We start from the raw sequence: 24,514 nt of genomic DNA on the forward strand, positions 1-24,514 counted from the left end.
TTGGCTTAATGTTGCAAAGAAAACTAATATGGAGTTACTAATTGCAGAGGTTTGCCATCATCATTTAAATGTAAGATATGTAAAGACTTTGGTGTTAATTAAATAAATTTGTCGATATCAGTTTAGTTAACCTAATAATACTGAAAAACAGGAACAACTAATAATTTGGTCTAGGCCATGTACAGCTCTGGAAAAAAATAAGAGACCACTTCAGTTTCTGAACCAGTTTCCTTGATTTTGCATTTATAGGTATATGTTTGAGTTAAATGAACATTGTTGTTTTATTCTATAAACTACAGACAACATTTCTCCCAAATTCCAAATAAACATATTGTCATTTAGAGCGTTTATTTGCATGAAATGAGAAATGGCTAAAATATCAACAGCAAAAAAGATGGCGAGCTTTTAGACTTCAACAAACAAAGAAAACAAGTTCATATTCATAAAGTTTTAAGAGTACAGAAATCAATATTTGGTGGAATAACCCTGGTTTTTAGTCACAGTTTTCATGCATCTTGGCATGTTCTCCTCCACCAGTCTTACACACTGCTTTTGGATAACTTTATGCCGCCACTCCTGGTGCAAAAATTCAAGCAGTTCAGCTTGGTTTGATGGCATCCATCTTCCTCTTGATTATATTCCAGAGGTTTTCAATTTAGTAAAATCAAAGAAATCCGTAATGTTTGATTGGTCTCTTATTTTTTTCCAGAGCTGTATATAAACACACAAAGTATGTTCATATGTTCAGAGAGAAGCTACTTTGAAGTAATTTAATTGGTTTAGGTGAACGTTACAATTTGGTTTCCATGGACTATATTTTCCTGTTCCTGTCCAAGGCTAGGCCCATCAGGCCAGATTTAGGCCCAATCCCATTTCAACCCGTGGTCCTACCACTTACCCCTACCCCTTCTTTTCGAGTGTAACCCTTTGGTGAAAAAAATAGCCCTTCAAGCACCCGATACATCATCAGGATCACTTAAGTTTAATAACCTAGCTGGTGCGGATTAACTTGCATAAAGGGAGGAGATGCAGAAATGAAGTATTATGGTCAATTCCTTAATTCCTCTGTGATGGGGAGCTGAAATTAGCTTTAATTAGCTTTTATTTTATTAAATGTTTCAGTTTTGTTGCCTTAAATGCTGCAGCTTCTGCCATCTGTTGCACCATTTAAGGTGGAACGGGAAAGTTAGCTCGCTAGCTAGCTACTGAGACAAACTACAAGCGATCTTTTTTATGCTTGTTATGAAGAATTCGGACATAAAACATTGAAACTACTCATTAAACTATGGTCATTTAATGCTAATCTTTACTTTGTGTTGCCACCTTACCAGAGATTCTTACACCCAAATCTCCCTATCCCTTTCCTTAACCTACCACTCCAACCTAACAAGAATCGGGACACCCGTACTTCTCGGCATGCTCACGTAAACCAGAGGGGTAGGGGTAAGGGGTGGGGCCAAGGGATCAAATGGGATTGGGCCTCAATTTAGTTCCCTTTACTTTATTATTAAATAGTTTTAATCCATAGTTCACAAAGTTAAAGAGTGCAGCAGATCCTGAAACACTGTTCTAAGCAGTCAAACTTCTTACAGTCTATATTCTCAACAGTTATAAAATAAGGCTGGAGTTTTGGATTGAGTGCAAACGTAGAACAGCAGCCTCTGATACAGTCAGATAGAAATCATAAAAAATCCTGAAAACAAATCCCGCAGTTGGCGTCAGTCAGAGGGTCCGGGGAGCGCGCGCTCTGCCTCGATTACTCTCTCCACTTAACCTTTTACTTCTCAGCCTGAAGAATTAACTGATGTATTTAGTCTATGAGGCTGAACCGTGTTTTAGTTTTGGCCCATTTGTAAATGGCCGTCTTCCTTTGTTTTGAGAGGGACTCGCTCGCTGGACTGTGCATGTTTTGATAAAGGGGCTGAGAAAAAGGCATTATGACTTATGAATGCTTACATCTTCAGCAAACAAGCTGTGCCAGAATTTGTCGGAGTGGACCGGAGCATAAGGCGGCGTGAGGAACCATGCCAGAGATCAGGGAAACGCTCATGTTAGAAAAGGGAAATGAAGCTTTTTAATCAAGAGGGTTATGGTGTGTTCCAGTGCAATCATGCAATCACTTTGCTTCAGTAAATGTAAAACAACATCAAGAAACGTCCAATTAAATCTGGATGGTTTCCTGGTGTTCTGACTGTATTTGACACGTACTGTATACCATGATGCACTGCAGCAAATGATGTCTTATCAAGCAAAATCCTTTGAAATACTGTAAGATACTGGATGTCTAAATATCTATTAATTCTCATTATGTTTGATGTCGTAATATTTTTTTTCATGAATAAACTTATTTCATAGGTATGTGACTTTATAAAGAGAGGTTTCATAATCATACAATAAACAGCTCTGGAAAAAAAAAATAAGAGACCACTTCAATTTTTGAAATTCTCATTGTCATTTAGAGCATTTATTTGCAGAAAATGAGAAATGGCTGAAATAACAAAAAAGAGCTTTCAGACCACAAATAATGCAAAGAAAACAAGTTCATATTCATATTTAAGCTTTAAGAGTTCAGAAATCAATATTTGGTGAAATAATCCTGTTTTTTAATCACAGTTTTCATGCATCTTGGCATGTTCTCCTCCACCAGTCTTACACAATGCTTTTGGATAACTTTGTGCCACTTCTGGTGCAACAATTCAAGCAGTTCAACTTGGCTTGATGGCTTGTGATCATCCATCTTCATTCCTTCTGATTATATTCCAAAAATTTTCGATTTGGTAAAATAAAAACTATATATTTTTTTGAGTTATTAAACAGTACAAGCTTATGATGGTTACTATAAAGTATTATAAATGCCATTTGTTGCATTTGTAATTGCATGTTTAATGCATAATGAGTATAAGATTTGCAGGACATGAAATGTTTCTCCTATTTCTAATGTTTTCTCACTTGTTTTAAGATTTTAACAGGTATTATCTACTTGGAACAATTCAAGAAAAAGCAGATCATTTAGCTTTTATCAAGAATTTATGCTTAAAACAAGTAAATCTATTACTAAAACAGGATCTGAATGAGCTTCCAGCTCTGCCCTTTTATTTGATTGACGTGTGGAGGAATAATAAGGGCTGTTTTGGTGGCTTGTTTGGTGAATTACTAACTGGTGCTGCTCTTTTACGAGTGCACCAAGAGACCACTTGATCCACATCCAAGACATGCCTAATTTGCACATGAGCGAATGCGGCCATGGCTCATAGCATCTTCCAAACTAACTCGCTTCATTAGCTGTGATTGACACTTGTGTAAAGACGTTATATGGAACATATTATTTGGGCAATGAGAACATTTTTGGCCATTCAGATTAATTATTTACTTAATATGATATTTATACTTTCTCTATGGACACTAAGAGTGGGCATTTCAATACAAGCCAGTTAACATCATAGGAACATGTAGACACAAACACACACACACACACACACACTCATACAGTGCCATTTAACTGGTGCTGTTTTAATAATACTGCCAACATAAAACTTCAAAACCTACTCTGACTTCAAGCCCTTGAGTCATTATTAGTCTAATGAGTGTCACATGTATCTTACTTAATATAAGATACATTTGTTTTGGGATCTCTGCAACATCAGTGTTTAATTACAGATAAGTAACAAATAATCGTAAAATCAATTCATTAATTGCATACACAGTTAGCTCTGCTCTGTATAGTGTGGTTGTGCTAACTACTTTAGGGCAGTGGTGGCTCAGGGGTTAGAGCACAGGGTTATTGATGATCACAGGGTTAGTTCACTGATACCCAAGTTTAACAGGGTGTCACTGTTAGGCCCAATCAAATCCCACAATCCTCACCAATGTTTAGGTCCCACAGCAATGGCTGTTCACTGCTGTGGACATCTGTAATCACTATATCACTAGTGTGTAGGCCAGGTGTTATGAATGGGATTCATGTATGATTGGATTACCCAGAAGGCATATTAATGCCAGGTGTAAACAGAGTCTACTTATGATCAGATTACACAGGACACATTTTATTGGTAGGTGTGAATGAGGGTCAATTTATGATTGGATTGGAAAACAGAAAAGAAAAGTATTAAAGTACATTGTAAATGTATAAAGTATACATAGTATATAGTAAAAGTATAGGGCCTAATAAATTAATTTATTTACTTAAAACAATCTATACCACTCATATCTATAATCTGAAATGTCATTTCCAGCACGCACAGTCATTTCCACCACAGAGGGAAGTGTGGTGGAAATGACTGTGGTGGAAATGACATTTCTACTGTTTTTTAATAAAAAATGGATGATGGCTTCACTGATTAGCTTTGAATTGATAGTTAGCATTTCATGCATGCAAAATAAAGCTTTTCATGTTACATTTGTGATCTTTTTCAAAACAACAATGGAACTACAGCATGTTTGGAAATGAAATAAAATAATATATTTGCTGATCAAACAATATTTACCTTGTTTTTTGTGAGTGGAAAATTAAGTGGCTTCCATGTCCACCATGTGCTCTGATGTCACTTTACATTTCCATGGAAACAACCTGAACAATCTTTCACCAGAACATTTTTAAAGGGAAAGTAGGCATTGTGGTGGAAATGACGCCAATGCTGTGAGACAGGTGTATTTTGTATAAAAATTATATTGACAGTGGACTCAAATAAAATATGTTTATATATTTTATTTATTTCAGTATTCCTTACTACAGCTGCATTAACAATTCTCATAGAAATTATATTTTTAACCTTTTTTTTCATTGTCAAAGTTTGAAACTCTGGGGGTGAGACAAGGAAAAAATGGTGATTTTGCAACTTCCAGGTGGATGAAAAGTATTGAAAAATCATATTTAAAAGGTTGTAAATTTTTTATAAGAGTTTTTTATCACCATTTCCCTACAGAAAGAGATATTTGTCCAAAATTGCAATTATTTAAAAAGAATATGACCCGGGACTCTAAAAGTGCACAAATTCTAAGAATCACCCATGAATGGGATTCATGTATAATTGGATCACTCAGAAAGCATTTCAAAGCTATGTGAAAACAAAGGCCATTTATGATCAGATCACACAGGAAGCATTTTGTTGGCAGGTGTGAATGGAGGTCCATTTATGATCAGATCACTAAGGACACATGTTAAGGCCAGATGTTATGAATGGGATTCATGTATGACTGGATTATCCAGAATTAATGTTAATGCCAGGTGTGAACAGATTCCACTTATGATTGGATCACCCAAAAAGGGTGTTAATGCCAGGTGTGAACAGAGTCCACTTATGATCAGATCACCCAGGATGCAATTTAATGCCAGGTGTGAACAGGCTCCAAGTTTACAAACTGGTTTAACTGATTCTGACCAGAACAAGCTATAAAGTGTAAAAGTGCCCTAAAATCTGACTGGTAAATCAGAGCAGCCAGCGTGTGCTTAGCCTCAGGCCTCGGCCTCGTAGACAGATGAACTAACGCATGGCAGTCGGCCAACTTTCTGACACACTCTGACGTTCGACTGCCTTCAAAAAGAACAAAAGGTGAAGGGAGGGGGTGATGAGAGGCTGAAAGATGAGAGTGAAAGAATGAGAAGAGTAAATCTCCTTGATAGGAAGCCCTCCCACTTCTCTTTCTCTCTCTCTTTCTTTCTCTCTCTCTTTCTTACTCTCTCTCTCTCCCGAGCCCTGGGCCCAAGCTGTGGTGTCTGACACATCTGTGGCACAGAGAGAGCATAAATGTGAAGAATGCAAAGTCAAATAAACACACGACACACAGACGGCGCTGTTTGAGGGGTAAGGTGGAAGGCAGGACCTCGGCTCTGCCGGCTGCTCTCAGCCCTCGCGTTTGTCCGCAGATGCCCTGCCAGACTCGCTGAAAGGAACATTTGGGGTATTTTCTTCCCACAGCGATCTCTCTGAAACGAGTCGCGCCTCCTCCACCAGCCCTGATCCAGCAGGATTAGAGAAAGGCTTGAATTTCATAAACAGAATGAACAATGTGCTGCAGAACTCGCTCTGCCCAGAAAATCTCAGGCACAACAGTTCTCTAGTGGAACAACAATCGCTGGGGTGAAGCACAGTGCCGTGGCTTCTGTCTGGTGAATTAAAATGTGCAAAATGTGTCCTAATGTTTGTGGACACCCCTTGTACTGAATCTGATTACTAACCAGATTTTAGAACATCGTTGTTAGGATTTGATTGCATTTAGTTACAAAACATCCTAAAACCATCCCCTGTTATTGAGGCCAGAGTGTTAGGATGATGTTTTGTCTCCTAATGCAATCAAATCCACACACCAATGCACACAACAGTGCAGATCAGACTGCCTGATTTGTTGTTCTACTACTCTATGCTCAACACTTTGAGTGTTACGATGTTTTGTTGGGGCGCACAAAATAATTTTAAACCTACAAAGGGGTTAAGAACCCCTGATCATATCATATTACCATGGTATCCAATAGCTTAACTTAATATTTAATTTTACATGGTGTGTTTTAAGCAGTCCTGTTTTATTATTATTATTATTATTATTATTATTATTATTATTATTATTATTATTATTATTATTATTATTATTGTTATTGTTATTATTATTATTATTATTATTATTATTATTATTATTATTAACTAACTTAACTAACATCTCTCAATCTATAATCTATACAGTCCTACTTAATGCATAAAAAAGCTAAAACTTTACATGGATGGTCCATTTTATGACGCTTAACTGACACTTAACTAACATCCAAAAGAATGTCTATTAAATGCAACTTAAATGCAAACCCCTATGTTGGATGTTTAAAAAATGATTAAAAATACAACCTAACCCCTAATCAACCCTAAAACCTAACCCTACACCTAAGCCTAACCTCAACCTTAAACTAAACTTCCAATCTAACCCTAAACCCAATCCTAAAATGTAAAAAATATTATATGTTGAGTATCAACTGCATTTAATTGACGTGCGGTTCAATGTCAGTCAAGCATCAAAGAGGCCATCAAATGAACCATCCAAGTAAAGTGTTACCAAAAGTAATGAAGGTCAGTCAAGCTGTAAATTTTCAAGAAAGTATCCTCAAGTGCATTCACAAAAACCATCAAAACCATCAAAAATGTTGAAAAAAAAAAACGATGAAACTGGCTCTCATCAGGACCACACCAGTAAAGGAAGAGCAAGAGTTACCTTCTTTGCACAATATAAGTTCCTTAGAGTTACCAGCTTCAGAGACCGCAAGCCAACAGAACCTCAGATAAGCGCCAGATATGAACAAAGTGATCAAATAATCCAGAATAATTCTGATTGTATAATCTACACAGTTCCACTAAATATACAGTACATGTGTTAAGCTCTGTGGCCTCAGTTGCTGAAATATCACGAGTACACAGACTCTCACATACAAAATCATCCCCTTCCCAGCATGATGCACTCAGTGAAATCCAACAACATGCTGAGCTTTCCAAGCCCTTCAGCATGGAACTAAAGTTCAGCTCAAACCACGGGCCAACAACAACCACATTACTTACTTCTCTGAATTTTTGATTTACTTTACTGAAATAATGTAATATATTCTCAGAGTGATGGCATGCTCTACTATGTGCTGCATTATGGAAGCATTAGTACATACTTTGTTGAAGAGTAATAATTTTTTTTATTTTTTTTATTTTTATTGAAATTAAGGCTGTAAAATATTACCTCTAGAGACGGCTTGGAAAAGCACATACTGTATATATATATATATATATATATGTTATCTTGCATTATCTAGTTAAACAAGGTTAAACACTGATCACTGTGTGTATGGTAATATTGGATATTGATTGAGGCCTGATAGTTTATGCCTCAATAGATGGATGGGATACTGTATTTAATTTTTCCAAAGTTGTCCAGGCATTGAATATTCTTTATTCAAACCCACAGTAGACAGCATGTTAAATAAGTGGTAATGATCATGACCGGTGGCTTCTGGCTAGAATTGTCCATGCGAAGAGATAAGCAACTCTAGTAGAAATCCATATTCCACATCAACATTCAATGCAGGAGTCCAAACACACATACAATGGCAATAAAAAGTATGTGAACCCTCTAAATTTTATTTTATTTTTTTACATAGATTTGTCATAAAATGCAATCTAATAAGTCAAGGGTATTGACAAAAACATCATGGCTAAAATAATTACTCATAAAACTCATTGCAAACACTTGATTAATTAGGGTTCACATACTTTTTCCACTAGCACTATGCTGCTTATACAGTTGTTCTCAATGATGACATAAACAAGCAACATTTTAGGCATTTTAGGCATATTATATTTGTCAATACGTTTGGCCTGAATGAAGATCACATCACATTTTACTATAAATGTATGTAAAACACTATGAATTTCCAAAGGATTCACTTTTTTTTTCTTGCCACTGAACCCCAAAGTTACGCGTAGCATACTTTAGCTTTTATAGAGGAATGGCAAAAGTCATGGGACAGGAACTAGTTTCACGTGGCATATCAGTATATTGTGCTGATCACATGTTGTGCAAAATTTCCATAGGATGTCTGTAATAAGTGCAAATATGCAAAGCAAATCTGTAAATCTGTATTTTTCAGCCTTCACTACATCAAGCACCAACCCCACGTCTGTTTGGGTTAGGAAATAATGATGGATGAAACCCAAAACAATCTCGCAGCGCAGCTTTGGGACACTTAAACTTCCATGGAGATCATGAAAAATATTGCTTAATATATCCTGTATCCAGCCTATAAAAGCTAAAACATTTCTGATGTTTCTAATCAAGGCTGGACTTATATACAGTATATATTGGGCTTTGAACACATTGGACGATATGAAATATACCTATGTAAATGGTAAAGAGTGGCCTTGTCCTCTGTCCACAATAAGTTCAAATAAAACCTGACATGACATCAAGCAGATGAAATTAAATGCAAGGAAAACATACGCAGGAGGGGTGCAGTGTTCCGGGGGTACTTTATGATAATCATAAAACAAACACTGACAAGCCACTCGGAATATTTTGCAGATGTAACGTTTTATAAGAGGCTGGATTTACTAGGGTTCTGGTTTTTGGCCTCTATGCGCCGTGATTCATTGTAGACCTGGGAAAGTGGAGAACCACATGACCAGGCGCATTCCGCTGGAGGATCGTGTCCACGTATTGTCCGGAACAGATACCGGGGCCCGCGAAAGCTCCCAAGGCCGAGCTGAAGGCAGGCCAGCCTCGTTCTGGAACAAATATTCTAGTTGGAGTGGGGTTCTTTGTTTCAGATTTGGCACGTTCTCCTGAGGGGTAGAAATGTCTTACGAGCGTTCCACGCGTTGACATTCACTTTGGAATTTGTGGTCATAGTGCAAATATTTGGAGAGCACTGTTGTGCCAGTCAGTTGGTACAGGTGCCAGAGACGCCTGCATTGTCTTCAAGAGTTATTTATGGAACAATGTGGCAAATAGGGAATGGTAACACTTTTCTTAGATGGTCAATTCTAGATGCTTCATAGATACTCAACTAACATTTAACATATTAAATGAGTCACAATAGAACATAACTTTACATCTAACTCGAACCCCTAAGCCTAATCTCAAACTTTTATCAACCCTAAAACCTAACTCTAACCTAAATCTTATACTAAAACTTAAATTTAACCCTACCTCTACCTCTAACCTTATGCTTAACCTCAACCATCAATCAACTCTAAAGCCTAAGTCTAACCTAAAACCTAAATCTAACTGTACACCTAACCCTAACCTTACGCCTAACCTCAACCTTAAAATTCAATCCTGACCTAAACCTTATCCTAAAATTTAAATTGAACCCTATTCTTATGCCTAACCTCAACCATCAATCAACTCTAAAACCTAACCCTAACCTTAACCTAAACCCTAAATACAATCCTACATCTAACTTAACGGCTAACTTTAACCATCAATCAACCCTAAAGCTTAACTTTAACCCACACCTTAACCTTAACCCTAAATCTAATCCTACATCTAACTTAGTGCCTAACCTCAACTATCAATCAACCCTAAAACCTAACCCTGACCCAAGTCTTAACCTAAACCTTAAATCTAACACTACATCTACCTCTAACCTTATGCCTAACCTCAACCATCAGTCAACCCTAAAGTCTAAGCTTGACCCCTGGTCGTCTTGCATGGCTACAACAGGATTGATGACTGACTGTTGTCAGGGTTTTAATCAGTCAGTGGCACACTTGTGTTTCCTGCCACCAAGATAGAAACATGCCAGATATTAACCTGAACATACCTTACTTCCAGACCACCACGCCCTTCGGCGTAGATTTATTTCTAAACTCCAACGCTATTTTATAGGGCCCTTAGGTTTCTAAGCACATTCAGAAAACTTGACAGATTGTAACATTTAGAAAATGTTCTACTAAGTACAAATTGTTAGGCAGGATCTATTTTTGGGGTGAAATATATTACTCCAAAAATAAGTCTAGCATAGGATTTGAGACTGAACAGCGAGCTCAACACCTATAGATGATGTCGATAGTAAAGTCCTGACATCATTCAAACTCTTGAAAACAGAACGCACTACATAACACACAGCAACCTCAATGTTTTGCTAAGTGATTTCCCAGCAGTGCTATCCTGGTCTCATTTGCGGCCCAGTGTTTGCGTTTTTGTGCATGTGGGTATGTGCATGTCTGTGTGTGTGTGTGTGTGTGTGTGTGTGTGTGTGTGTGTGAGTCAGAAAAGCACTGTTTCAGTAACGCTGTGCCAAAGATATGGCTGATAAAATGTCAAATCTGTTAACAGCCGCTGATTGTGAATGAGGGGGATAAATTAATGTGGCTAAATGAAGCTTCTTATCTCTGCTAGCATTCCTGCATTCGAGCGCAGCCCCTGCCAGCAGTCCAGGAGCCGAGCGAAGGATGGTGTTGAGAGTTTCAGTCACAATGTAGTGATTTACAGTGGCCTACTTTCAGCACGTGTACCCAGGCAACACTGAGCTGCACTCTGTCGACATGGCTCCTAAAATATTACGCCAAAAAGGGTTTGGAGGTTTTGTGGATGGATGCAGTAGAAAAAGCACTTTTTAATGGCTAAAAAGATTTAACTCCAGTAAAAAATGCTGGTTCTTTAAGAACCTGGCCATGTATTAATGTCATATTATCTTTATCATATTAGACAGAATAGGTTCTAAGCCCAGGTGATAACGGTTCTGTTGTTGTTTTCATAAATACATGGTTTGGCATTTGTTTGTTAATAAAAGAAGCCTGGTTTTCTTAGCGTGGTTAGCGAACCATACTTAGGGCCATAGAACATTTCAGTGGGGGGGTCGATGATGTGCAAACACTGCAGTAGCAATATAAGATAAAGCCAGTAGCAATTTGGGATGAGACTGCTAGCCTTTGTTTTAATGTTGGATGAGGGTGGTAGGTAGCAATGTGGGAGATGGTCCATAGCCAGCATGCTAACACTGTGGTAGTGGTTAAGTTTTAAGAGGCTGGTAGCAATCGGGGTTGATAACCATCATGCTAACACTGTAGTAGCGATGTAGTCAAATTTACGACAAATTCTGTAGCTGACAATTTTTTAGAAGCAATTTGGACAAGATGAGGCCAGTAGTAGTCATTGGATTGAGTTTAATATGCTCCATTTTACATATTAGCATGCTAACTCGCTAACTTACGCAGCAACAGCTTAATTATTACGAGGTGCTGTGCCCATAAAATCAATAAGCCAAATTTCAGTTCCATGGTGTACAATCTATCCAATCTATTTTTGGCTCAGACTCTCAAACAACTGTAATTCATGCAGTCAGTCATATGCTTAAAACTTGCCATGTGACTAATATTTAAAGTAGATTATACCACAGTTAGTTCTGACCCTGTGAGGGGTGTTTTATGATTGACAATTTTAGCCAATAATGCACTGTAACCGAAGCTCTCCATGTATTACTGCACCACATACAGGTAACCTAGCAACCATGCAGCGCTTACAAACCAAATACAAACCAAATGCGATGTCACTATACACCACTGGGAGGGCGCCGGATCCCATAGACAGAGTGCAGAAACACAGTCCACACAAATAAATAAGCCCAGTGATTCAAAAATACGCATTATTACACATATTATCAGCCATCAATATCAGGTTAAGAGCTGTTATTATTAAAATAAAAGCTGAAGTGTATATATTTTCCAGGTAATATAGGATATTTTAAGCTGAAGGTAAGGTAAACTCTTGTAATTCTGCTGGGGGACGCCGAAGTAAACAAAACTTACATTCTTAAAAAAAAAAAAAAACAGTCAAACGAGCACTGGACCATTTATTTGGGTGAGTAAAGCACTTCTGTTTATTTACAGTAAGCTTAGATTTCCACAATTTTGACTTAAATAAATGGTATAATCACAATAATAGACTTGAGGTCTTGAGGTTCGTGCTATAACGTGTAATATTGGCACTGCTTTGTTGATCTATGACTGCATCACGGCAGTGCCAATATAACACATTATAGCACTCCCTCCCATGTATTATTGCATAATTAAAAAGCCTAAATTGAGTTCATTTGAACTTGTCAAATCAGAGGAAATGGAAAATATGCAGATTTTTGGGCGTCTAAGATCAGAATTTGAAACCACTGCTATAGGACATAGAGCAAAAGTGATGCCTTGAAAGTAAAACTATCCAGATCATCTATTTAATTATGTAAAGTTTTTAGTTGATGGGAACATTATCATTCTGTAGAATCTCTAAACTTCCAAATTTTTATATTGGGATTTCAAACCACTCTTATGAACAATCCTGACAACTTTATGGAACAACAAACGTCTTCAATATTAACTGAAAGATTAGCACTAGCATTTAGCATGAGTATTTTTTCCTTTGATTTCATTTGCTATAAATCAAATGTACTGAAATAGTCTTTACTCTTAATGATTTAATACACTATTAATTCTTTGTACAATATGAGCTCACTAAAACTGATAATGTGGAACATACTGTATAACATACTGCATTTATCAGCTTGAAATTATTAGCAGGACTTTATGGACAATACTGGATACACGGTTCAACATGCTCACATCATAATTTGAACATCTGGCATCATTTGAACATTTCTAGTTTGTGCAAATGTGAAATGACATGCACTGCAAAAGATGATATGTTGGCAAGCAAAGTCAGATTAAAGCTAGCCAATGTATCTAATGTTTCTAATTATCAGACTGTTATAAGAAAATCGATTTGGATATGACTGCAGTATCTAAACAACACTTTTTTTTTCATGTAATCAAAACAATATTACGGACAAAAATATGAGCAATGTTGCAATAATAAGTGTTGCTGTGGAAAATCAGTGTTTTTATTCAGGGAAGTTGATGCTAACATGCCAACTATCTACCTTCTCCAAGACTGTATTCACTTTGCCCTGCATATACAGCTCTGGAAAATCTTAGGAGACCACTTCAGTGTCTGAATCAGTTTGTCTGATTTTGCTATTTATAGATATATGTTTGAGTAAAATGAACATTGTAGTTTTATTTTATAAACTACAGACAACATTCCCCCAAATTCCAAATAAAAATATTGTCATTTAGAGCATTTATTTGCAGAAAATGAGAAATGGCTGAAATAAGAAAAAAAAAGATGCAGAGCTTTCAGACCTCAAATAATGCAGAGAAAACAAGTTCATATTCATAAAGTTTTAAGAGTTTAGAAATCAATATTTGGTGGAATAACCCTGGTTTTAATCACAGTTATCATGCATCTTGGCATGTTTTCCTCCACCAGCCTTACACACTGCTTTTGAATAACTTAAACTTAAATTCAAGCAGTTCTGCTTGGTTTGATTCCTCTTGATTATATTACAGAGAATTACAATTTGGTAAAATCAAAGAAACTCATAATTTTTAAGTGGGCTCTTAGTTTTTTTCCAGAGCTGTGTATTAGTGTTAGAAACTGAACTGATCTTGCATGATAGATACTAGGTTCCAGTACCCAGTACCAACTTTTGCTATGTTTTATTGAGACAACAGTCATGATCATTACCACTTACTGCACTGTTCTTTTTGTGTGTCCTGTATGTATAATTTGCCAATTTAATAGGAATTTCAGGAGCAGATAAACCTGCAGATTAACCTATTGGCACCATGCCTAATGCCAGTGGTGGGTTGGTAAAAAGCCCCCCAGCATTGAGCTGTAGAGCAGTGGAAGAGTATTCCCCGGAATGATGGTGGTGCTCCATCTAGTACTGTTTGGATGAGATGGAGAGTTTGAGTTGAGTTGGGGCTCTTGTCACCAAATTAAACAAAGTCCTCAATAACTAAATGCAGTGCTCTTTTCAAAATCTTGAAAGTCTTCCCTGGACAGTAGAAACAGCAAAAAAATATCAATCGCTCATATATTTTAGCAGTGTGGTTAAACATAGCACATTATAGGCTTAATTGCCTGCTGCAGGCACCTTAGAAGATGATAGACGAATATGGGCGACCATATAGAGACTAAAGCCTTTAAAATATAATACATCTATCATGCTAGAATAATCCTAGAATAGGCTAAGAGTGTTTGTATGATGGATAGTCTGAATCAGGGTTCAAACTAATGTTATTCATGTGTTTATTACATTGTAGCACATTTAGTCTGATTAGTTTTGGTTTCACTCTACAATTTAGTGTGTTGACTAAATAACTTTAAAGAACTCTGTGTAGGCTTTGTCTTTCTACACTTGACATTGAATAGTTTGAATAATGTCAGTTTGAGAAGTTTTCTTCTTTAATGATGTTCTACCAAATTTGATACCCCGGGAGAATCTGACTGCCTTTATGGCCATGCATATCAGAATGAGCATAAGAGATTACCTTTTGATTTCTTTGATTTTTGTTTATAAATTAGGGTAAATCTACAGTTACAGTAGATACAGGAGCCAAAAGTGCAGACACTGATTCTTTTTCTTCTTCTGTTGTTTAATATAGATTATGATAACCTGCCTTAACTTTTTTTAATTGTTCTAAAAGTCAGAAATATCTAGAAAAGGACTTTCAAACTACAAACAAACCAAACTATCCTTCAGTTGATCAAGTCCTCCTCTTTGGTCCAGAACATGGTTGGTTCACAGCACTTTTCACATATGCTATTTTGGATCGGACCAAACTATTCAGGTATGAAACCACTTTAAGAAGCAGCCACACAGATCTTACAAATCTCACTGACACCACAAGCACAATGCATGAAACCTGTACATATAAAGTATGTCTGGTACATCAGACTGCTGGGGCAGGCAGCACATTCAAATCCATTAGCTCAACCTCCAGCCAACACACCACGAGACACAGCAGAGGTGTCACATTAATTCTATTAGGGCAGTGCAGCCAGCGTTGGCAGGCCGGCACTGGCGAGCCGGCAGCACTCCTCGGAGGATTAGCTCCTGAGAGGTGCTCACAGCACACGTCCACCAGAGCAGCAGATAATCAGATTGAAGATTATGCTGGATCTGACGCGGGGCCAATCCATCGTAAAGAACGGCAAACGGCAGCGGAGGTGTGCCATCTGATCTGGATGTGATTTCACCCGCCTTCAACAGCAGCCAGCCTGGTGTCAATGAGGAGGAGAATTAATGGATTAGGGCTCCTCTGAAGTTCTAAACCACAGCCTGACGCCAAGCAGCGCCTTTCAAGGAGTACGTCCAGTAAAAGAAAGACGAAAAAAAGAACTTTTCACTCACAATATTAATTCTTATGAGATTGGAACGAGGCAAGAGCCATGCTTTTCTTTCCTTTAATCTACTCCTGGCTTCCGTCCTCGTCAGCAGAGTGTCATTAATAGCTGTTGTCATAAAACGGACTAATGATTCTGGCCCAGGTCGAGGTGTTAGCCCCTCGTCGCTGTACTCTGGTGGAATCGTCTAGACTAACACCCAGTACTCAGAGGTGTGAGAAAGGCATTGATACCTGATACAACTTCGGCACAAAGCGCCACAAGATTCATTGAGCCATAATTATGCTTTTGACACCTTTCTGAGTGATAAATGAATGGAGGAGGATTCAGAAAAGAAAGGGAGAGCGAGAAAAAGAGACAAACAAATGGCCCAGTGTGATTAGAACTTCCTCAAAGGGGCTTTAGAGTCAGAAAGATGGAGCTGGTAGGCTTTGAAGCTCAATCTTTCAAGAATTTTGACCCATGCTACGCAAACTTTCTGACCTCAAACAAGACCCAAAAGAGAATATGACACTAAATAGAGATCCAGAGAGTTCATAGTTTCCTTTTTTGGAACATCTCAGTTGGGTATCAATACATACCTTTTATATACTGTACATACATAGTTGTTACATAGTTGTTACATAGTTGTTACATAGTTGTTACAGCATCAAATCACAATTAATTGATAAATCAATTATATTATAAATGATTTTTGTTTTTTTTATTTGTTTTGAAGAAGGATTGTTATTATGATTGGTATTATTACACCAATTCTCTAACTAAACATACCTCCATAAAGGAGTTTTGTTGAAGTAACTGTCTCTACTCTCCAGTGATCTAGTGTCTTTCTACTAGATTTTGGAGCATTGCTGTGAGAATTTCTCAACTCATCTCAAAGTATTGAATGGAGCACCCAGCATCATTCCAAAGAAGGGCTTTATACCCCACTTTATCCCCTGCCTGGCATTAGGCTTGCTCCGGAAAATTCTATTCTATTGATTAGAATACTATTCTTCTACAGGGACTAGGTGAAATGTGTATTGTGTGTGCCATTGCACATCTGGGTCAGCAAATTTTGTCAAATCATGTAAACTGCACCCAAACTTAACATTGTTTTATCTGACCAGCCAAATAGACCATCCAGCCAATCAGGGAAGAGCAGGCTGCAACTTTACACACATATGAGCCTCACACACACAGAACAGCCAACTTTTAAACATGGAAGAAAAGCAAAAAATGGCAGAATATGCATTTATACTACTACAGATTACACTGAGGTTGATTAAAAAGGTAAAATCTTAAACTTATGATTGTCTACATCTGAGTTTCTTTCCACATGCCGTCAACAAATGGAAAAATGGACATATATGCAGATTACAACAATTCTTTCTATGGACATATTTTCTATGTACATTTCTAAGTCTGTATACACAGACCCACAGTTTTATATTTATTAACATTTTTAAGCATCTTTTGCAATTCATAAATTATACTTTAAAGTTAATTCTACACTTTTATCTTCTGCTTAGATTACCTTTGTTTATATGTTTTGTTTATTGCAGGTTTTACATTGTAAACTTCTTAAATATCTCATTCTTTTTAACTTTGCATTTTGCACATTTGAATTTTTGCACTTTAAAATTGTGTAGGTTAAAAGTACAATTTTTTTTTTTGTAATATTGTGTGAGCAGACTGTCATTCTAAGCATTTTGTTGCAAGTGGTACTGTGTATTACTATGGTTGTGACAAATAAAATTTGAATTGAATTTGATTGGAATTGAATTGAATTCAAAACCGTCAAGGACACACCCACACCCAGCTAGCCAAGAGATCCGGCACGGCAGAATGCGTTGAAGAAAAGTGTTAGCCGACATGTACCCTAAGTGAGTTAGTTAACTCCTCCCCCTTATCCAACCACCACTAGGTGCAATAACTGTTGTCACAAGTGCTGCTTTAATGTACAGAAGCTAAACACTTATAACAATCTCAGCTTTAGGCTTAAGAGCCTGTCATCCCCCCTCAGATTTATTCCTATCAGAAGAATAACATCCCAGCTCTATGTGTCTGACAGATGCTGGGACTAGATAAAACTCTCCCGAAAAGAAGAATCCAACATCTGATGGAACATATAGCCTGATCTCAACCCAAATGAAGGAACAGCAACGTGACCATTCACATATTTACTCCGCAAACCGCACTCTCCTGCCATATTCCCCCTAGCCCCGTAAATCAATCTCCACCAGCCGAGAAAAACATTCCACCTGTGAACGTTCTCCAAACACACTCGCAAGATCTAAACTTCTCAAGCGCAGGACTCTTGGCATCCAATAGAGAGGTGATTTGACAATAATGTGTTCTGTAGAACATTAATCAAGCCTAAACTCTACACTAAAGAATGGGCTGGTGGGTTTTAGAATAAGAATAAAGTACAGTATGAATTATACATGGGTGGACTATCCAATTTTTTTTTTTTTAAAGATCAAAGATGGCCATATACTATATTGTCTAGTTTTAACATTCTATATAGCTCCTTTTTACCTTCAAATGTTCAACATGATCCTTCATGTTATACAAATATTCCCTCTAACCAATGTTACTGGTAAGATACCCTTAAGGGGACCTCCCTAGTGATTGAAGGGTTTGTAAGGAATAAAGATGACCTGAACACCACTTGAACACACCTGTATTACCATGGCGGTGTACAGGTGACGTAAAGCTTCCATGGAAGTATCTCTTTAGGTATTTAAAGTAATTTCGGTAACACTTTACTTGGATGGTCCATTTTATGGCCTTGTTGATGCTCAACTGACATTCAACTGACACTGAATTAAATGTCCATTAAATTTAACCCTACAACATAACCCTATGTTGAATGTAAATGATTCAAAATAGAACCTAACCCTAACCTTAACCCTTAATCATCCCTCAAATCTAACCCTACACTTAACCCTAACCTTAACCCTTAATGAACCCTAAAATCTAACCCTACACCTAACCCTAACCTTAACCCTTAATCAACCATAAAATCAAACCCTACACCTAACCCTAACCTTAACCCTTAACCTAAGCTTAAAATCTAACACTAAACCCAATCCTAAAACATAAAGTTAAGAGTTTGGATTATAGTTGAGTGTAGGGTTATATTCAATAGAGAATCATTTACTTTCACCTTTAAGTTCATTTGCATTTAATAGACATGCAGTTGAATGTTAGTTGAATGTCAGTTGAGCATCAAAGAGGCCATCAAATGGACCATCCAAGTAAAGTGTTACCGTAATTTCATATAATTTCTGAAAAAAAAAACATTATTAAGGGATTATTTCTGCTGTCAGACATGGTGGTGGGTGATTTTGACCCTTAAAACAACATAAGGGTTAAAGCATACAGGGAATTAATTGGCTAAAATGGTCCTCTACATGGTCTGGCTTTGCATATTTTAAGACTACCGACCTACATAGGTTCACTACAATTACCTCACAACCAATATTTATTAACTTTTAATTAATCTTAAAGGTAGTAAAGGTACTGAATCTCATGCTACAAAATTAGCAGGTTTCAGAATGCATAAATTAGATATGAATGGGCATGGTTCTACCTTAATAAAGAATCAAATGTTAGTAAGCCCTAAACTGAAACCCTGCAGGAAAGTTAGTTGTCGAAATGTTTCTTTAGATAAAAAAATCACACAGTCAACATTGTCACAGAGTTATCTACATAACTTACCACTTAAACCCTGGATTAATGATTCAGTTGTTTATATGAGAGTAATAACTATTAAATAGCCATTTATATTTTTGAATCTGAGGTCAATTTCCACAGTACTGGAGTGTGGAGTATTCATTAAGGCTTTCAGAATGCATGCACTCTAGTCAAAGGTGGCCAGATTTATTGGGGTTTATTGTGGTTTACAAATTTTCTTTAAAAGGATTAGACTTTAGTTTTAGAAAAAATGAGACTTATAAGTGGGATTTGATCAGAATTCACATAGCAAAGTGCCAACATACCCATCTTAACAGAATTGCATCGTGCCAACATACCCATCTTAACAGCCCACAACTCAAGACCAATATTAGATGTGAAAAGTGTACAATAATATCCCAAACCCAAAGCTTTTTTGCGTTAGCTTTTGTAAACTATAGTGTCTTCAGATACTATCGCATGAACATTTGCGTATATTTAGCACTGACTATGGTAGAGTTGGCTTTAACCCCCTAACACTTAACACCAAGGCTTATTACATACCATGGTGTATTATTCATTTATTACAGATTTATTACTACGGCTATTCCTCAGTTATATAAGTGTGTTATAACTCTTTCAGCCGGTCTGCAGGACGACTGCCAGTTAAGAGGTTAAACACAGCGATTCCCAGGAAATAGCTAGAGCTTTTTAAGGCATCTGACTTAATTACTGAAATGAACTGAACATGACAGACTGAAGAAATGAAGACGTGGATCCGATGGCTTTATATGGAAAACATACTTCGGGTTGCAAATCCTCACAGACAACAAGAGAGAGAGCTGCTCCAGCTTCCACTGTAAATCTGTTCAGCACTTACTGGAGGGAGAACGCTCTCTTACACAGCCCGCCTGGAAACACCTATGTGAATGAGTGCAGCAGGAACTATTTTTGAGCAAATAAATAAATCATTCCCGAGAATTCTGGCTTTGTTTGCAGCTCTGGGAAGAGTCTGCACATGCTTTCCAATTGAGGTTAACAATGGGACGAGATGCTTCCAAGAACAAAAACAACATTAATCTCGACGGGGGAGATTTCAACCCTCGGTGTTGTAGGTTGGTCTGTTTCACTCTGGTTTAATTTATCAGTGGTGCAACATGCCATGGGGTAGGGTACTGTACACAGCAAAAAATGAAGAGTTGTTATTTTACAGTTAAAAAGCTGATTTTCACTCTCAAAGTGTCATTTTAACTCATTCAGATTTAAACTCCACATAGATTTTATAAACTCCACCTAATTAAACTCTTTATTTGCATAATGGGCATGCCCCCCCCCCCAATCCTAACGTACCATCAGTGTTTAGTCTTGCCCACCAGAGATACCTTCCATTGGGTATTCCATTATATTTTATATAATGATTGTTTGCTTAGCCAGCGTGTTGCAGGCTATAAGAGCAAGTTACCATCTTCTATTATGTAAATTGTGACTGTAAACTGTTGGCAATGCACTGAGAAAAAAAAAATCCCATGCAATGAAAAAATACACTTTTTCTATTCTGCATTAGGACCCAAAACACAAGCTAACCTCCCCTAAATAATAATTCAATAATAAACAGTCATATTAACCAAAAAATATTTTTCTAATTTATTTTTTTACTTTTTTCAGTGTTAGCATAACAATTTAGAGAGTTAAATAAATACAAATGTGAGTTAAAAATTAACTCAGGCGAGAGTTAATTTCACTCCAAAGAGTGTGGAGCTATATAATATACAAGCTACCCTTGGAAAGAGTTGAAATCAACTCTGTGGGACTTCATTTAACACAAATCCTCAGCTCTCCTGTGCCTTACTGATAAACATTATCTACTGGGGGTTCAGGTTGGGGTAATCTATGTATCTAAAATGATGGGACACTGTTAAAAGTTTTGGATCCTCAAAGAACTTTTAGAGGTTCCTCAATTGGAAACTGTGCAAGAACCCCTTAAAGTGCTTTGAGGAACCCTTAAGAAGCATTTTAAGCTTTCTTAAATTGAAGGACTCCTCAAGAAACGTCTACATTTAACACTGATATCTGACAGTAATGGAAGTCCAGCTGTAGACATGCACCCACTTCTGCATGTGTGAACCATACTTAACCCTAACAAGTCCATCAGCTGCTTAGTAGTTGCAAAAGTTGCTCAAAACTTTCCATTTGGGACAATTCATTTCAGAACCAATTCCAAAAATAATAACAAAATACAGCCGAGAAAAAATCTGCAACATAGTTGGACTTCTCTTATGATCTGTTGTCGTAAGGCAACACAAATTTGGCTGTATATTCTTTATCTTACATCATGCTTTGCATGTTTCCAGTTATTAACCTTATAAAAGCAAGAAGCAGATCTACTCAAGAAGAGAAATGGAGTGGGATTAGTCTGCACATATACGGGGTAAATGTAGAGTATGTAAGGGATAAAGATGGGAGTTAGGGTTGGACTATTAATAATTAATAATTGCATGCCTTCAGGATATACAGTAATACAGTAATACATTACAGTGTATCTATAAAGTTTAAGCCAAAGTCTGAAGCCAAAAGCTTCGAAAAAGATTCTAAAAATATTTTACCACACTTTTTTTTTCTTTTTTTTTATCAGTACCACTTCTGTATTTAACATAAGTACATAAAGTTTTAATAAAGTCTATAAAGTGTAACTTCTGTGTTGCTGCAGACTAGTAAACACCAGAATCATTTGGGAAACATCTTGAATTTTCAGCAAAATACAAAACATCCCAATGGAGATATGGTGAAGAGAGCCAATTACAAGAGAGCCAAGCATAAAACTGGACCATGTACTCTGTAAACACAGGTTTGGGAATTGGGAAATGTCACAAGTGAATGGACCTAAATCTCAAATATTGTACTATCTCAAGTATTGTACAATGTAATAAACATAATCTGTCAAAGGGAGCTAAGTTTTGTGCACTTCTGTTGGGTAAAATTTGAGTAACGTTTAGGGGTTCTTCAGTTTATAGCTATGGAGTTTCAAGTTCCTCCTTGGGGTGCTTTGAGAAAGGAAAGACGAAAGCAGAAAATGTTCCTCAAAGCACCCCAAGAAAAAACTCCATAGCTTTAGATTGAATGAAGAATTTTTAGAAGAAAATGTTCCTCAAAGCACCTTCACAGGGCTTCTCTACAGTTCCAAACTGAAGAACCACTAAAGAAGAACCACTCAAGAAACCTATGCTTTCAACAGTCAAATCATACACAATATGTTCACAAGAAGTTAACCTATACTGTAAGTGAACGGTTATGTACACATACTGTAGCATTAGAGAACTTTGAATGAAGTTTTTTTTTCCATTGAAAGCGATGTGTAGCCTAAGACTAGGATTTAGTCCTTCTTTCTGAGAAACCCATAGTGTCATACAAAGTGAAACCTAGTGAGTACTCCAGTGAGTACTGACCTACAGTTCCACTAGTAAAAAGTTATTAAAACATTTTTTTCTCTGCAATGTACAGAATAAAAAAAACAAATTGCATGTTGTATTCAGTTCAAAACAGCATAGACACACCACCACACCAAAGTTAAGAGTTAAGAATCAAGAAAAATCGTAAAAAATAAGTTGCACCTGTCCCCGGTCCCATAAGCTAGAGCTCCATGTCAGAGAAGGGAATGGAAGAGCACACCTACCTCCCTGCAGGGAAGGCTGCAGCAGCGCGAGGAGCAGGAAGCTGAGAAGGAGTGCCATGACCGTTCCGTTAGCCATCTCTCCTCGAAATGCACTAGCCCGATCCAAATCAGCTGGTTTTATTCTCAGAGAGCTAATTACCACTTCACAAAGTCTTGAAAAAAAAAGAGAAAAAAAAAGGGAAAAAAAAAGTTTGGGGTGGAGGGGGGGAGGAAAAGACGCTGGACACGACGTAATTAAGAAAGGGCAAAGCCTTCGGTTCGATGGATCATTGCTCTTTTTTCTCTCCTGTGTCTGGTGTTGCTGTTTTTATTCTGGTCAGTCCTGCCAACAAAGCTGAGCACTGCCAGATAGAGAGAGAGAGAGAGAGAGAGAGAGAGGGGAAGGGAAGAAGAGAGAGAGAGAAGAGGGTGGGAGAACAGGGGAGAGAATAGGGAGAGACACAGAGAGAGAGAGGGAAAGACAGAGACAGAGCGAGAGACAGAGAGAGAGAGACAGAGAAAGAGAGAGAGAAAGAAAAAGAGAGAGACCTCGTTCCCACTCTCTCATCCAAAAAATGAATTCAAAAGCTCTGCCAGACATTTGCATGGATTTTAGGAAAGCTTATCATGATTCTGTAAGTGACACAACTAACAGCTCTCTATCTATCTATCTATCTATCTATCTATCTATCTATCTATCTATCTATCTATCTATCTATCTATCTATCTATCTATCTATCTATTCGTTTCTGCAGGAACTTCCAACACACAAGGTTTCCAACACACACACACACACATCCTTAAGGGCCAAGCAAGGCTTATATTCCAGTAAATCGCTGAGCCTTCTACTCAACAACAGCTCAGAGACGAGAAAAACTCTCGACAAATATTTCTCCTAATGAGATCCAGGACACACTGAAGTATGTAATAAATGAAGGGAACAACTTGCATGTTAGTACTGTGGCAAAATTCACCATTCAAATCACTAACCTGGTGCAAGAGAGACAGAAAACAGACCTAGACACAGATACAGAAAGAGAGAAATAAAGAGAGAGAGAGAGTTCTAACTTCTCGCAGGGCATTGAGAAACTTCTCTGCGTCACAGTGGGCTAGCTGGCCAACAGGTTGTCCTAACAGACATCATTACGTTGTGTCTGGTGACAGGCTGATGTGAGCAGTACGGGGAGGATGGCAGTGACACATCCTCTTCACCATCCGCCAACTGTGGGTAACAAACGACCACTGTAGTCCTCCTCAAATACTGACTCTCCGCAAGTGTCCTGTACAACCTCATACCATCAATCCAGCATGGAAGGTTTACTGAAGGTGTGGCTGGCTTCATTGGGGCCTGTAGCTGTGGGACTTTAAATCTTGAGAACTTAGGCATTTTAGCCATTATCTAACACTTTTGAGAATCCAAATTATATGAGACTTATATGAGACATAACCCTTAGTATGATCTGAAACATAATGCACCTACCACCATGCTTTACAGTTGGTGATGTC

At 37.5% G+C, this 24,514-nt stretch overlaps 1 protein-coding gene across 50 annotated transcripts in view; it reads right to left on the reverse strand.

Annotated features, from left to right (window-relative positions):
• elna (elastin a) overlaps window positions 1-23,348 on the reverse strand; it is a 115,526-nt gene extending 92,178 nt beyond the window's left edge. For all 50 annotated transcript variants that reach the window (XM_049478690.1, XM_049478693.1, XM_049478715.1 and 47 more), the window contains exon 1: window positions 23,030-23,348. In XM_049478690.1, the coding sequence (XP_049334647.1) occupies window positions 23,030-23,105 (76 nt within the window). In that variant the 5' untranslated portion in view covers window positions 23,106-23,348. The remainder of the gene's footprint in view (window positions 1-23,029) is intronic.
• Window positions 23,349-24,514: the final 1,166 nt, after the last annotated feature.

The sequence above is a fragment of the Astyanax mexicanus genome, chromosome 4 (genome assembly GCF_023375975.1).
Source record: "Astyanax mexicanus isolate ESR-SI-001 chromosome 4, AstMex3_surface, whole genome shotgun sequence".
NCBI lineage: Eukaryota > Metazoa > Chordata > Actinopteri > Characiformes > Acestrorhamphidae > Astyanax > Astyanax mexicanus.